The sequence below is a fragment of the Suncus etruscus genome, chromosome 7 (genome assembly GCF_024139225.1).
Source record: "Suncus etruscus isolate mSunEtr1 chromosome 7, mSunEtr1.pri.cur, whole genome shotgun sequence".
In the NCBI taxonomy this organism is placed as follows: domain Eukaryota; kingdom Metazoa; phylum Chordata; class Mammalia; order Eulipotyphla; family Soricidae; genus Suncus; species Suncus etruscus.
In genome coordinates, this window is record NC_064854.1 from 126367876 (window position 1) to 126383182 (window position 15307).

General features: G+C 42.3%; 1 protein-coding gene across 1 annotated transcript in view; it reads left to right on the top strand.

Annotated features, from left to right (window-relative positions):
• Nucleotides 1-15307, top strand: part of CACNA1D (calcium voltage-gated channel subunit alpha1 D) — a 378619-nt gene that overhangs the window by 188120 nt on the left and 175192 nt on the right. Inside the window, 1 exon segment of the mRNA XM_049776224.1 lies at nucleotides 11516-11655. Within this exon segment, the coding sequence (XP_049632181.1) occupies nucleotides 11516-11655 (140 nt within the window).

Sequence of the window (15307 nt, forward strand, 5' to 3'; positions counted from 1 at the left end):
CCAGAGATTGTGGCTCTGTTTGTGCCATTGTGTGTGTGTGTGTGTGTGTGTGTGTTAAGATATTACCTTAGTACATGTTGAGGCTAAGTGCTCAAATCTCTGCTTCTATTGGAAGAGGAGTTGTTTCTTGCCCTCAAGGAGATTATAGAATTCATATTAATTATATAGTCCTGGATGGTGTTGATTGATGATGAGACTTTCTCAGCTAAGCCAGGCACCTGCACCCCCTTCCAGCCAGCGGATCTGCGGGTTCAGGGTAGCGGTGAGGAAATGATCCACAGGTAATCAGATTCAGGAGACATCAGCTTTATTCAAGGTCCTAGCCATCAAGTGTGGCGTCTAGGCTAAACCTTTTAAGCAGGCTTCATAAGCAGCCCTGCACTTAAATCCGTCTCTTATCCCTCCATTATGCCAACTCCCCCTGCCACTTCTTGCTGACTCTTCTGCTGAATCTCTCCCTGAATCTCCCTCATCCCCCCACAACCCCTTTGTTACCTTCCATAGACCCCTCCTAGAAATGGGCTGGTTTTACCATCAGGTAAGATTAACATGTTGCCCTGGGAGGGAGTGACAGAGATGACCATCAACAAACAGATCAAGCTAACACATCAGTAGGCTCGTCTTCCTAAATTCTAGAAGCCTCTGGAAACAAGAGTTCCCAAGATTGTGCCTTGCCCTTCTCTACTCTCGCATGCCTCCTTCATCATTGGTGCTTAGACTTTTGCTATCATCATGTACATTCATGATTAAAAGCCAACCATGATGGAACTCTTAACAGGGTATCACATGTTTGTTTTAGTTGATGTGTGATGCCTGATGGGCAATTATGAGTCTGAGTTGGGGAGTGGGTGGGGTGGGGTCCACCTAAAAGTTGGGTGGGGTCCAACTAAAAGTATGTTGTCTGCTGCAGTGGAACATGGAGAGCAGATGTCGAAGTTGCCATTTTCTGCCTTGTTAAGAGCCTCTGTATTGCAAGAGAAGGTGGGAGAGTGAGGGTATAAGGGGTTCATGTGCTCACTTTGCAAGGAAGTTTAAACCCCGATTTAATCCCTGGCACAATATATGGTTTCTCAGAGCCATCCTAGATTAAGTAATCCTTGAGTTTGAGTATCACCGGGTATGGGTGAATGTCTGATTCCTCCCTCCCCCCAAAAAATACTTGCATAAGAAAAGGCAGTAATGTGGGGCCACGGGAGATAGCACAGAGGTAGGGGCATTTGCCTTGCAAATGACTGACCCTGAGAAACCCGATTCAATTCCCAGCATCCCACACCTGGTCCCCCCAGCCTTGCCAGGGGTGGTTTCTTTTCTCTTTTCTTTTCTTTCTTTCTTTCTTTCTTTCTTTTCTTTCTTTCTTTCTTTCTTTCTTTCTTTCTTTCTTTCTTTCTTTCTTTCTTTCTTTCTTTCTTTCTTTCTTTTCTTTCTTTCTTTCTTTCTTCTTCTTTCTTTCTTTCCTTTCTTTCTTTCTTTCTTTCTTTCTTTCTCTGTCTTTCTTCCCTTTCTTTCCTTCTTTCGTTCTCTCTTTCTCTCTTTCATTTTCTTTCTTTCATTCTTTCTTTCTTCTTTCTTTCTTTCTTTCTTTCTTTCTCTTTCTTTCTTTCTTTCTTCTTTCTTCCTTTCTTTCTTTCGTTCTCTCTTTCTCTCTTTCTTCCATTCTTTCTTCCTTTCTTCCTTTCTTCCTTTCTTCCTTTCTTCCTTCCTTCCTTCCTTCCTTCCTTCCTTCCTTCCTTCCTTCCTTCCTTCCTTCCTTTCCTTCTTCCTTTCTTTCTTTCTTTCTTTTCTTTCTTCTTTCTTTCTTTCTTTCTTTCTTTCTTTCTTTCTTTCTTTCTTTCTTTCTTTCTTTCTTTCTTTCTTTTCTTTCTTTCTTTCTTTCTTTCTTTCTTTCTTTCTTTCTTTCTTTCTTTCTTCCTTTCTTCCTTCCTTCCTTCCATTCCTTCCTTTCTTCCTTCCTTCCTTCCTTTCCTTCCTTCCTTCCTTCCTTCCTTCCTTCCTTCCTTCCTTCCTTCCTATTTCCTTCCTTCCTTCCTTCCTTCCTTCTTCCTTCCTTCCTTCCTTCCTTTCTTTCTTTCTTTCTTTCTTTCTTCCTTCCTTCCTTCCTTCCTTCCTTCCTTCCTTCCTTCCTTTCTTTTCTTTCTTTTTTAATTATGAGAACAATGATGCAAAGAAAGAGGACAAGGTAAAGTTACTGTGGAAGAACAATCACCAATAAACAGAGTTCTCAGAAGAAATCCCATTGCTAACACCTTAATTTTGAACATACAGTTAAGGAACATTAAGAAGAAATAAAACAGAACCCATGTACAATTACTTTGTCTCTCAACTCTCTAGATTTACATTATAACATTTCTTAGTGGCACACAAAGCAATTTAAAGCCATGATATTTGTGTAACTCCTTAAACATTGAAGGCATAGTATTTTTTTACATTTCCATGCATATGCATATTAGTTTATGTTAACCTCAAAAGTTTAAGTCGGTTTTTTTTAAGGTTTAGAGTCAAAGGAGCAAAGGTAAAAACGTGTTAGAGTGGCCAATTATTGTTTGCATAGGCCCACCAAAATATGGGTGACATGGAAAGGAAAAGCCTTGGCATAAATACAAGGAGACCCTACCCTTGAAAGTTTCCTGGCATAAGACCAGCTCTAGATTCCAGCAGGAATAGTTTGTCTAATCCAAGTCCTTGTCTGTAGTGCCAAATACAGTTTTTATTTTTCAAACAGTCTCTGTTGTTGGCAAAAGATCCTGGAATCTACATATCCTACATTGAAGTCAGGCTGGGTGTCGAGCATCCTCTAGTTTCACCTCACAATTAAAGGGCAATGCAGAGATCCCTGTCCAAATAAGCAGGACATTATTGTTGTTAAGTCTTCTCAGTGTTAAGGGAAGTCTCTTTTGAGTAGGTCGATGTCAGAGCAGCGGTAGGGTCTTCCCTGGTAGAAGATTGTTTCCAGGTGATGTTATAAAACAATGTTGGATGTTTCATAGGTGGCTTCCCTAGTTTCAGGGGTGAATGGAGAATGCCCATTCGGTTGTAAGGTCCAATTGCACTACAAGTTTTTGTGTGTTCTCATCTCTATTAGATAAGAACTTATTTGTATGTATAGAATTTTACCATTTTAATGTGCTTTATGCAAACAAGGAATAATGACACCTGGCATTATTTGTACATATGGGGACTGCAAGAACAAGTCCAACAATCCCCGTGACTTGGTTCATGACATAAGCGATAAAATGAGGGAATCTTACTACCAAATTCCTTATTGATCAGTTCACAAAGAGAAGAAAAGATAAAAAGTAGGGGAAATCGTCACTATATAAGAGAATATTAAGTAAGAGATAGCTGTCAAAGAAAATAGATATAAAAAATTCAAAGGGCATACTTGTCTGTTTTATGCTTTTGAAAATAGTTGGTGGGTGTTAAATCCAGTGCACCCACATTGGTCTGTGATTTTGGATGGTGCAGTACTGAAGTTAAAAAGGGTAAATGTGGGGTAATGATGGTTCGGGGTGAGAGAGTTAAAGAGTAAAAATGAGTTTTGTAGGGGAGTGATAAAGAGCAGAATACAAAATGGACATTTTGCATACATAAGAACATATCTTAATGATATGTAGTACAGTTTTGGAACATGTAGACTGGTATGAAATTACCAGTGACTGCCTGAGTACAGCCGAGCAACTATCTGCCACCCCCAGTTAAGCTTCTCCAAGTGTCAAAAAGGCCTCTGGCACAACGGAGGTCTGCTGAAACCCATGCTGGCAGAGACTCTGGGCTCCTGGGAAGGCCGGAAGTTCAAAGCCTGCACCCTAAGCCTCCCTCTGGAGCCAGCTTGGGAGTGGGGAAAGCCTAGGGTACCCCATAAGCTCCTCCCAGGAACCCACCTGGCTGGCTTGCCCATGGCAATGTGGCCCAGGCGAAGCCCTGAAGCTCCGGAGGAAAGAGGTAGAGGGGTGCTGGGGTGACCGCACCCTGATGCCAGGGGTGATTTCTGAGTGCAGAGCCAGGAGTAACCCCTGAGCACTGCTGGGTGTGGCCCAACAAACTAACCAACCAACCAACCAACCAACCAACCAACCAACCAATCAATCAAGAAAGTTTAAAATAAAAAGAAAGAGCAGTAATGAGGGAACAGGGGTCAGGGTTTCAGTTATATTAGTGATTATGGCTATAGTGGTATAGCTATAAATCAAAAGCCCAGAATCAACAACACTGAAAACATGAGATCTAAGGGGGTGTGGGGATGCAATGATGGAGTATGGAGATGCTGAAGTTGACATGAGTGATGGATGGGATTGGTGTTGAAACATATGCCTAAAACTTAGCTATCAGTAACTTTGTAAATCACAGTTTATTATAAATAAAAACTTGGGGCTGAAGCCATAGCACCGCGGTATGGTGTTTGCCTTGCATGTGGTTGACCCAGAGTAGACCCAGGTTCAATCCCTGGTGTCCAATATGGTCCCCCAAGCCAGGAACAATTTCTGAGCACATATCCAGGAGTAACCCCTGAGCATCACCAAGATGTGGCCCCCCCCAAAAAATTAAGTTACCTGGGGTACATGGTTCCCTGAGCACCTGTCGCCCACATCCTTCTGTCTTGAGGTATATGCTTTCATGCCAGGATGTGTTGTGGGGCTCTTTCTACCTTTGGAGAAACTCATGTTTCTCTCTTGAGTACACTGCTTTCTCCCCCCTCTCTCCTCCTCTTCCTTCCTCAGAATTTTTAATAAAACCTAGTTTTGATTTAAGAAAGAGGAAAGGGAAATGGTCTCTGAGGAAATTGAAGCTCCTTTAGCCATGGAGAACAGAGGTTCCTGTGAGGTCTGGCTTTATGCAGGACTCACAGGGAATGGTGAATGGGAGTAGTGGGTGATGAGGAAGATGAGAGGACAGATAGGGCAAAGGCTGGGGTGTTGTTGGTAGCAAATAGGAGTTGGTATTAATAGAGCACATCCAGGTTGCTCAGGTTCTGGGGGATGCTGGATGGAGAGACTTAGACATGATACGATTGCATGCTGGGGGAATTTAGACATGATATAGCTGTCTGCTTTTCAAGAAAGTTTCCCAAATGCTCCACACACAATTGCTCAAGCCCACACCTTCCTCCAGAAGATCCCATGGTTCTGGCTTGACTTTCATTATCTGCTGTGTTGCACCTTGGGTTGACCATCTCCCAGCATCAGGGGTATCATTGGGCCCTCCTAGAACTTTTCTGTGAAGCCAGGCTCTGTACTTGCTCACCAGGTCAGATGTACTGAAATGTATGTTCACAGCACAACTCTCCAGCTAGAGACACAGCTACTGGCCATGCCTGGCTTGGGGGGCCCATCTGGTTCTCAAAGTTGGCTCCTTTCCAGCTGTTCTGCTTCCTCACAGCTGTCCCTTGCATCTACCTGTGCCTGAGATCTTCTGGGCTGCTGGGGACACTTGAGTAATCTGCCTTTCGCATGGTCTCTGATCTCTGGCTGGCACAGTTCACTCCTGCCTTCTTAAGAAGGGGGTGGTCATGGTTGTAGAGTAGGAGATCTCCCTTGTTGCTGCCACCTCCCCCAGCTACTGATATTGTCCTGGGTGTCTTAGGGCCAAGCTTAGCCAAGGAGCACTTGTGCTATCGTGATGAAGCAAATGTCTGAGAAACTTCAAAGTCATAGGAAGCCCCATCCCAAGGGGTAGACCATTTGGTGATGGGCCTCCAGAAAGTACAATATTTTTTTGCTCTATAAGATGCACCTGACCATAAGGCTCACATAGTTTTTAGATGAGAAAAACATGAAAAAACTAAAGCAAATGAATATTTAATAAACTACAGCATAATAATATTTTAACCATGTTAAGTGAATAGCAGTCAACATGAATTTTTTAACATCAGAAAATAAAAAAACATTTTTAAATACTTTTTTGTTCATATATAAAAACAGTCCCAGCAGCGATCAAATAGTCTTAAATAAAAATTCTATAAGTGATGGTGAAAGTATGTTGACTGGTCGGAAAATTCTATATGTGATGGTGAAAAGTATGTTGACCTGGTCGCTTGTCCTATGCTGGTTTTGTTTCTTCACTTCAAAATAAGATATATGCAGTGTGCATAGGAATTTGTTCATAGATTTTGAACTATAGTCTGGCCCTCCAACTATCTGAGGGATAGTGAACTGGCCCCCTGTTTAAAAAGTTTGAGGTTGGTCCGATGGCAGTGGTTTATCAGAACTTATTAATGTTAGTATCACAAAAAGTTGGTATATAACGCCCCCACTGCTCAATTTGACTGGCAAAACAAAACAAAACAAAACAAAAACAAAAAGTTTGAAGACCAGTATGCTTTCCTCCCCTGCACTCAGGCTTTAGCTCCAGGTGGCATTTGCTCCATAAAACGCACATTCTTCCCTATCTTTTTGGGGGGGTGGGGATTACATCTTATGGTACGAAAAATATGGTAATTAGGGTTAATGGGGATAGGGCTCTGTGATGGAGTTAGGAAAAGACACAGAGCTTGCCCTCTCTCTTTTTCTTTCTCTCTCTTTCTCTTTCTCTCTCTCTCTTACACACACACACACACACACACACACACACACACACACACACACACAATCCTGGAAAAGAGACAAGGAACTAAGGAGAAATCAGCAGTCTACAATCTGCAAATCTGGGTGAGAGTTCTTTCTATCTTGATCTTAAACCTCCCAGCCTCAGGAACTGAGAAAATAAATCTCTCCATTTAAGTCTGTGGTATTTTGTTCTGGTAGTCCGCACTGACTAAAACCATTATGGAAACTTCTTAGCAGGAAAGAACATTTATAATGTTTGCTCAAAAAACCCTCTCATTTTTGTCCACTTGTTTATCCATTCATAAATATTGAATATATTTTTTGTGACAGGCCTGGGGGGATATTATGATGCATGAAGTAGAAATGGTCCCGCATTTTACAGAAGTGATCATTTATTGGGGGAAGCAAATATTAAAGAGAATTTCCTAACATATAAATTTTCCACTCTGAACAAGATTGTGAAGAAGTACATCAGACATTCTTGTTTTTTTTTTTTTTTTTTTTGACCACACACGTTGACATTCAGGGGTTACTCCTGGCTATGTACTCAGAAATAGTTCCTGGCTTGGGGGACCATATGGGATACCAGGGGATCAAACCATGGTCTGTTCTAGTCTAGTGTATGTAAGGGCAACTGCCTTACCTCTTTGCACCACTGCTCCGGACCCACAGCAGACATTCTTGATGTGTTATAGTAGGCCTTGCTTTGTCTGGGATGTCAGTAAAGGTCTTGTGTCTTGAAGTTGAGCCTTAAAGGACAAATAGAACTTTGTGATGAAGTGAAATGGGGGAACCAATTCCTAAAAGAAGGGCTAGGGCTTGGTTCAGTGATTAAATCGCAGAAAACACGTCTCTGTCTCCAAGTCCTGTATCCTCTCCAGCACCATGCTGGGCTGGCTTGAGCCCTGAGTTGACAGAAGAGTACTCACTCAAAGGAGGGGTGTTTGCTCCCACCCATGAGGGGGAGCACACCAGAGGGTTGAGGCAGGGAGGTTGAGGTATGCAGGAGAGAAAGCAACCAACCCAACCTGTGTGGTGTGAGGGGAGCAGAGTAGGTCCATGTTGCAGGAAGCTAGGAAGGGGGCACTCCTTAGTGGTGCAGGACTCAAGTAGGAGTACAGAGGGAGGGCCTTATTGAGATGTGAAGGTGAGCTGCTGCTTCAGTCATTTGACCATTCTGGATTTGTTTGTCAAAAAGAGGACAATATAAATAGCAGTGCTGGTGTCACTGAACGACATGTTCATACTATTCCCTTTATGTCTCGATTTATGATTTTTTTAATTTTATTATTTGTTGAAACAATTATGATCAACAGAATCCTTCATAGTTGAATTTGAGATATACAATGAGTCAAGGGCCTTCCCACCACCAATGTCAACCTCCCTCCACCCCTGGCCCCAGAGTGCATCCTGTCCCACCACCCTTTGCCCCCTGGCCTGCCAGTGAAATAGGCCCCTTGAGTTTTAGATTGTTAAAGCTTAGTTTATGATTTTTTTTTTTGGCTCTTACTCATGGTACTACCTGTGAGTACTATATGGGGCCCAAAGAAGTGCTTATGTTTGGAATGTTTGGATATTAATCAGGTTAATAAGAAGATCCCTGTCAGTAGGCGCTGCTGATAGTTTCTGTCTGAAGATGCTGCAATTGGTTACCTGGTTCAGTCTTTTGTCTGCTGAAACACTACTATTTAAAGGAGATAAATCAAGTTTCATAATTTCAGATTTTGAGGCGTTATTTCTCTAGTGTCTTAAAATCTATGTAGATGTTCACTCATCGAAAGGGACTGTCCAGGTTCTAATGAATCAGAGGATTTTGTGGGGAGTATGTATTGGGCTACAGCTGGTAATGTCTGGCTCTGTGCTCAGAAATGACTCCTGGAAGGCTCTGGGGACCATATGGCATGCCTAGGGGACTAAATCTGGAATTGGCATTTACAAGGCAAATGTCCTACCTGCTGTGCTATCACTTCAGTCTCAGAGGATTTTTTTTTAAAGGAGGTTTGATTGCTCTTACCTACTAGGATCCTCTGAAAATGACAAAAATATTCCCATTTCAGTTCTGGAGCATTATTTCTCACTTCATCCCTGCCATTGCTTTTCTCTCTGTGTGCTCATCCATTCTGGTCCCAGATTTATCTCTCCACTATCCTAGGGTACCATGTCTACCAGTTACATTCCCCTTCCTTTTTGGAAGACACCTACTCTCCTGGGTCTTTCCTTTCAGTGTGAGCAATCCTGTCAAGACCCTCCCTTCCATCATCATCATGTATTTTGGGGGTTTGGGGGGAAGGATATTTTAGGGTGGAGCATGCAACTGGCAGTGCTTAGGGAATAATGTGATGTGGGGACCAAACCAGGCCTCCCCACATGACTCTAGATATTTTTTTATTCACATACTGAATATGGCATTGGATGGTTTTACTTTGTTTGAATTTGGGGGCCACACTTAGTGGTGCTTAGGGCTTACTCCTGGTTCTTCACTCAGAAATGACTCCTGGTGGTGGGAGGGGGGGACCAGGATCGAATCTGGATTGGCTGTACCACTGTATAATAGCCACTGTACTATATGTTCAGAGGCAATCCTTTTAGTGGTAGGAGCTGGAGATCAGGGACCCCACTGCTTCTGGGCACAAAGTTCTGGCCTGTGAAGCAGCCTGGATGGTGCAGCTGGCTCTGGAGTGTCTCTGTAATAAACAATCACGTTAAAGCCAGGTTATGTTTCTTATAATCAACTCCATTAAGCAAAACACTCAGGATTTTGACAAGAGGAACAAAATTGTTTCTAAGGGACAGAGAAGGGGGCACCGTTAGGGGCTCCAGAACCCAAAACAATTCAGTTCCATTAATGGCCCTAGGATGATGGTGACAATTGCTTTCAAATAAAAGCCAGAGGAAAACAAGCTGTGTTCGGTCGGTGTACTCTCTGTTCCTGCCTTGTTTTTCCGCTCTGAAGTATAGTGCTGTGTTGACGTAGGGATGTGACTGCTATGAATATTGATGTCAGCAAAAGCTTTTTCTCCCACACCTTCCCCCCAACCCTTACCCCCTGGGCCTGGCCTAGTAAATAAAGTAGAAAGGAGGAAAGGGAACAGAAATTGTGCAGTGAGCTGTGCTGTTTTTCACTTACCTCACTGCCAGATTGATGGTCCATGTTGTCAATTGGGGCTGAGTACCGCTGTATCTTCAGGGACATTTTGCTTCTAGTCAGGACAGCAGAATTGGGAGCTGCCAGTCAGTGGCACTATCTACTCGAAGCTTTCTTGGATCTCAAGTCAGTTCATTCCTCAGAATGCCCATTGGGCCCGAATGAGCTGCCCTGAGGGACTCCCAACAAGGGGCACAGCTGGGATAAACCGTAATCACTCGAGGCTCAAGGGATTCTGAAGAGTAAACAAAGGAGTCTTTGGGTATCCATGCTTAGCTGGAACAGGGTGTGCAAGCTTCTGTTCCAGGCAAGACCACTTGCTTGTCCCTGGAGGCACATCTGCTTGGAGGATTCCGGTCTTCAAAGCTTGACTGAAGGGATATAGTGCACACTTAAGCCAAGTTAAGTACAAGGCTCTTTGGGAGGCCTGAAGGAGCAGTAGGGTGAAGGGGGGGGGGCAGCCATGTCCCCCTTCTCTGATTATCTTCCACATAGGATTGGCCAGACCATTGCCACGGGGCTCTTTGAGTCTCCATAGGGGTTGGGGGGCAAGGTTTTGGAAAACTGTTCAAAAGAGATGGGGGTCCAAAAGCAGAATTCTATGAACTGGCTTTCCAGAGTCATGACTGGTTGAGAGTCTGAGGTACAGCCATGCTCCGAGGACTTTCTGGTGGTAAAAAGGGGTATTCTTTCTTGGGGTGTTCAAACTACACCCTAGCTAGACCACCATTTTGAAGGTTAGAACCCCCAGAGGAGAAAGATACTTTAATGCAGCCAGTTGCTGTGCCAACCGAGCAGGAGAGGTGCTTCCATGTTTTTCTGAGGGTCTGTGGTCTCTTCCTGAATGGGTCTTGTCTCTCACGTTCTTAGTTTTGGTCCCTCGCCTCACATCCCTCAGAGGAAAATCATATTAGAGGATTTGATGGCTTCTATGCAAGTGTCTTAAGACGAATGATTGTGCACTCTGTTATTGAAGGCGCTTCTTGCCAGGAAGGCCTCTTGTTAGATTAATCGTTCAGTCCATATTGCTAATGAAACTGAAGATGTACAGAGGAAAGCTGAGAGTCTGCCTTCTAGACCTACTGATGGGAGTGTTTTTCATAGCTGGATGAGCTGCGGGCATCAGGGCTGGAGAGGAAGTGAGGGTATCTTCAGAGCTCTGTGGCCATAAAATGGGTGTGGCTGCTGGGCCCAGCTCCCCAGAGAGCCACATGGTGACAGCTCAGCAGTGTCAGTGGGCTTGGGTGCAGGCCAGGAAGCAAGCAAAGGGTTTGCCAATATCAGCCATTCACCCAGTATTGTGTGAGGAGGAAATTGGGTGCAGGGGAGAGGAGGGGTTTGCCGGAGTCCCCTAACTTGCTGCTCAGTGAGAGCAGACCTGAAAGAAGTCTGAGATCCCTGAGAGGAAGAAAGTTACAGAAGATGTGTCTTTCTGACCTCGGAGGGATGTCCTCTTCAAACCTCCTTTGGGGTCTTTGTTGCACCCTTGTGCCTTTCTGGGCCTCATTTGACCACCTCACAAGGAAAACAATGCTGCTGATCCCAAACAAACCTGCCACATCCATCCTAGGCTGACTCAGTTGCATGCACCTTAGCACAGATGGTGAAATGCAATTGTACAACTTTGAAGAAAAAGCATTTTACACTTTGTTGCTTATGAGAAATTCAGTGTTAGAATTAAAATGTCTTCCTAGCTCAGGTAGAGTGTTAATTGCTCCATTTTTTCCTAATAAAACTTTGCTGGGAGAAAAAAGCTTTTTTTATTTTTTTTTAATCTCTAATGATTGAATCTAATCCCTATTTCTTTTCTGCTTTGTGTTTCTTTTCCCAGGAAAAAGTAGAATATGCCTTCCTGATTATTTTTACAGTCGAGACATTTTTGAAGATTATAGCGTATGGATTATTGCTACATCCTAATGCGTATGTTAGGAATGGATGGAATTTACTGGATTTTGTTATAGTGATCGTAGGGTAAGTCTCTTTCATCTGGGTTGGGGGGAATGTTTGGAAAATGAGAGTAACAGAAACCTTTTAAGGGAATCTGGTCATTTTTTCAGGTCAGTTGATGGGAAACTCTCTAGAGTTGTTTGAAACTGGTGTGTGTGTGTGTGTGTGTGTGTGTGTGTGTGTGTGTGTGTGTGTGTGTAAGAGAGAGAGAGAGCTGTTAATCTCCAGACAAGGCTGAAATGCTCTCTTCATTACATAGAAGAAAGTTTTGATGATGAGGGTCCATCTTGAGCTCCTCACGCTTAGATCAGTCATCAGTCTCTAAATGGCCAGAAAGTTTATACTTACTACACTTTGAAAAACAAAACAGTAAGAAATAATCACTTTAGACCAGCAAGGTGTCCTACTTACTCAACATTCTTTAAGCAAAGTCATTAATTCTTTTCTATGACTTGTAGGGGGGAAACTCTGGCATAATTCTTCTCCCATTTTAAATAACAAAACTAGAATCTGAATAATGTCAGCTCTCTGGCATGAGCTAACCAAGAAATTGCACAGACACAGACATTCTCCTCAAGTCCTGTCGCAAGAAGAAGATACCAACAGTGTTAGAAGAGAATGTTAAAAATAGCAAATAGTAGGCTGTTGCTATTTTGGACTTTCTACTCCTGGAAATATTACCAGCAAGAGAAAAATGCATCAGTATTTTTGAACCAAATGATATTATAGAGAGAAATTATTAAATCATATCTCTTTTTTGGGGTCATACCCCGCAGCACTCAGGGGTTACTCTTGGCTCTGCACTCAGAAATCACTCCTGGCAAGCTCGGGGGACCATATGGGATGCTAGGAATCAAATCCAGGTGTATATCAGTCGCCTCAAGCAAGGCAAACAGCCTACCTGCTGTCCTATTGCTCTGGCAACCCTCCTTTTATTATTTTTTTGCAGTTATTTTCCTTTTTTCTTTTTATAATTAGTTTTTTTTTGTTTTATTTTGTTTTGTTTTTTGGGCCACACCCATTTGATGCTCAGGGGTTACTCCTGGCTAAGCGCTCAGAAATTGCCCCTGGCTTGGGGGGACCATATGGGACGCTGGGGAATCGAACTGTGGTCCTTCCTTGGCTAGCGCTTGCAAGGCAGACACCTTACCTCTAGCACCACCTCGCCGGCCCCATAATTAGTTTTTTTTAAGCAATGTGGTTATAAAGTTGTTTATAATTGAGTTTCAGTCATACAATGCACAGCATCTTTCACTAATGCACTTTTCCCCACCACCAATATCCCAAGTTTCCCTCCCACCACCTTTTTTTTTCTTCTGGTTTTTGGGCCACACCCAGTGAAGCTCAGAGATTGCTCCTGGCTATTCACTCAGAAGTCGCTCCTGGCTTGGGGGACCATGTGGGAAGCTGGGGGATAGAACCACCTAGGTCAGTTGTGTGCAAGGCAAACACCCTACCACTGTGCCACCGCTCTGGCCTTACTACCCACCTTTTTTAACCGTGATTGTGTTGAGTTTTGCAGTCAAGGAGACTTTTCTTTTAAATTATTTATTATGAATCTTTTGACTTTTAAGGGGACCCTAATACTGATGAATGTTGGGAAAGTAGATTACTTTTTGAACCTGTTATTTCAAACCTGGCAACTAAGATGAGATGCAAATAGTGGCTCAAATAGACTTAGAAGAACAGGAGTTAACTTTTGCAAAGATTACCAGAATACAAGAATGAACACCTAGGATGTTAACTCAAAGGCAGAGCAGCTAAAATGAACATCTGGTAGAATGTGCTGTCTCTTCCTGCATTTGGTGAACTCCAACAAGGTAAAACAAGCAACAGCCTTGCAGATCTCTTGCCTCTGCAATAATCGGGCTTTGCCTCTCCTGACTCTGTACTTTCTGTTCAGCTAGTGGATGGAGATGCTATGCTCCATTTCTTTTATTCCTACCCGACAATCTCTTAAGCTTTTAGACTCTTGTGCAGAGCATTTATTGGGAACCAAGCAGTGTGGGGCCATCTTTCATTGAGTTGAGGAGACAGAGATGAGTTGTAGGAGATTGAGAGGCTCAGAGTTTGAGCACACGACTGGAGGAAAGAGGGCTCTTCTGAGAGAAAGATGTCAAAATATATTGGGGTTCTCTTGAATTTAGGTTAATGACTGGTCTCAAAGGGGATGAGATTCCATTCATCAGGCAATGAATACCACTATGGATGATGAATAGCTGCAAGCAGAATGGTATAATCAGGGCTCACATAAGTTTGAGAAGGATTCCATATCTGACCAACCAGCATAGAAAGACCTCACTGAACACCCCACAGCAAAGACCCAGAAAGATTATCTATTAGCATTAGGGCAAACCTGACCCTGAGCAGTTATCAGCAAACTACAATCAATAAACCAAACCTGGTCTACCTCCAATTTTTGTAAACGAAGATTTCTTCTTGGTGGGGTAAACACAGATGGACTTTTTTTTTATGTAATAATCAAGCAGATTTGCTTATTTCCATTGTCAAAAATCTTTTCTTAGGCTCTTCCTTTTAGAAAGAATTTGCCAGTTCCTGAATATCTGAAACCCTGGTTGATAATGTTTAAAAAGAGGCCTAAACAGGGGCACATTGATATGCAAGCAATTTAACTGCCTACCAGTTTAAAACTCAGCAGTCTTTAAAGGAAAGCAGTAAATCCAGACATTTAATGAAAAGTTGGGCATCTGGTCAGATTTTACTTGACAAGTGAAGAAATGTAACTTATAACCTGATATTATTCATAACATTTGAAAAAGAGCTCTAATAAATATATTTATGGATTTATAGAATCTACAGCTATAACAAGAAAAGTCTTGAAAAACAGCTCTAATATATTATGGATGTACAGAATCTATAATTATAAAAGGGCAGTATAAAAACAAAGTGGATGGAAATACAGCTAGAAATGTATCTAGCGCTAGAAGATGTGTCCAAAGTGAAAACTTCTCTGGATCGTCTCAACAGTTGATTAGACACAATGGAAGGAAAAATAATTCAAGAAATCTGAAAACCTAGCAGTAACTCAAAGAATAATAGTTGAGCAGAAATGAGTGGCACCTTGGTAAACTGTGGGTCAATACCAAGAGATCTCTTTTTCTGCATTTTTTATGTTTTTTTTCTGCATATTTTAACTCATGAAAATAAATAGAGGAGAGGGAGATAAGAAACATTTGGAAAAAAAACTCTTTGAATTTTTTAAATGTAATCCATAAATGCAACTTTAATAATGCCCAAGCAGGACAGTAGGATAGAAGAATACTACAGCAGTGCATGGCGGGATTATAATCAAATTTATTTTGATAACCAAATAGAGGGAGGAAAAGTAAGAAGTTGAGGAAAAATATCACCAAAGTCTACCAACAGCTGTATAAGCCAAAAGACAGGATGCTTGGAAATGTCAGCTTAGATTTCCTTCTCTCTTGAAGAAATCTTTCAAAATTGAAACAAAACTTTAAAAGTCAATCAAAAAATTAAAATCATAATTTAGTTACATAGTACATAAAGTTTCTAGTACATAGCTATTACATTCCACCAAGTGCCATACCCCGCAAAGCTGAGAATTCAATCCCTAATACATGTTAAGGAAAATGCTTCATACTGAAGGAAACAGTAGTATCGGTACATGTAAATCTATACAAAAGGAGCAAAGAAT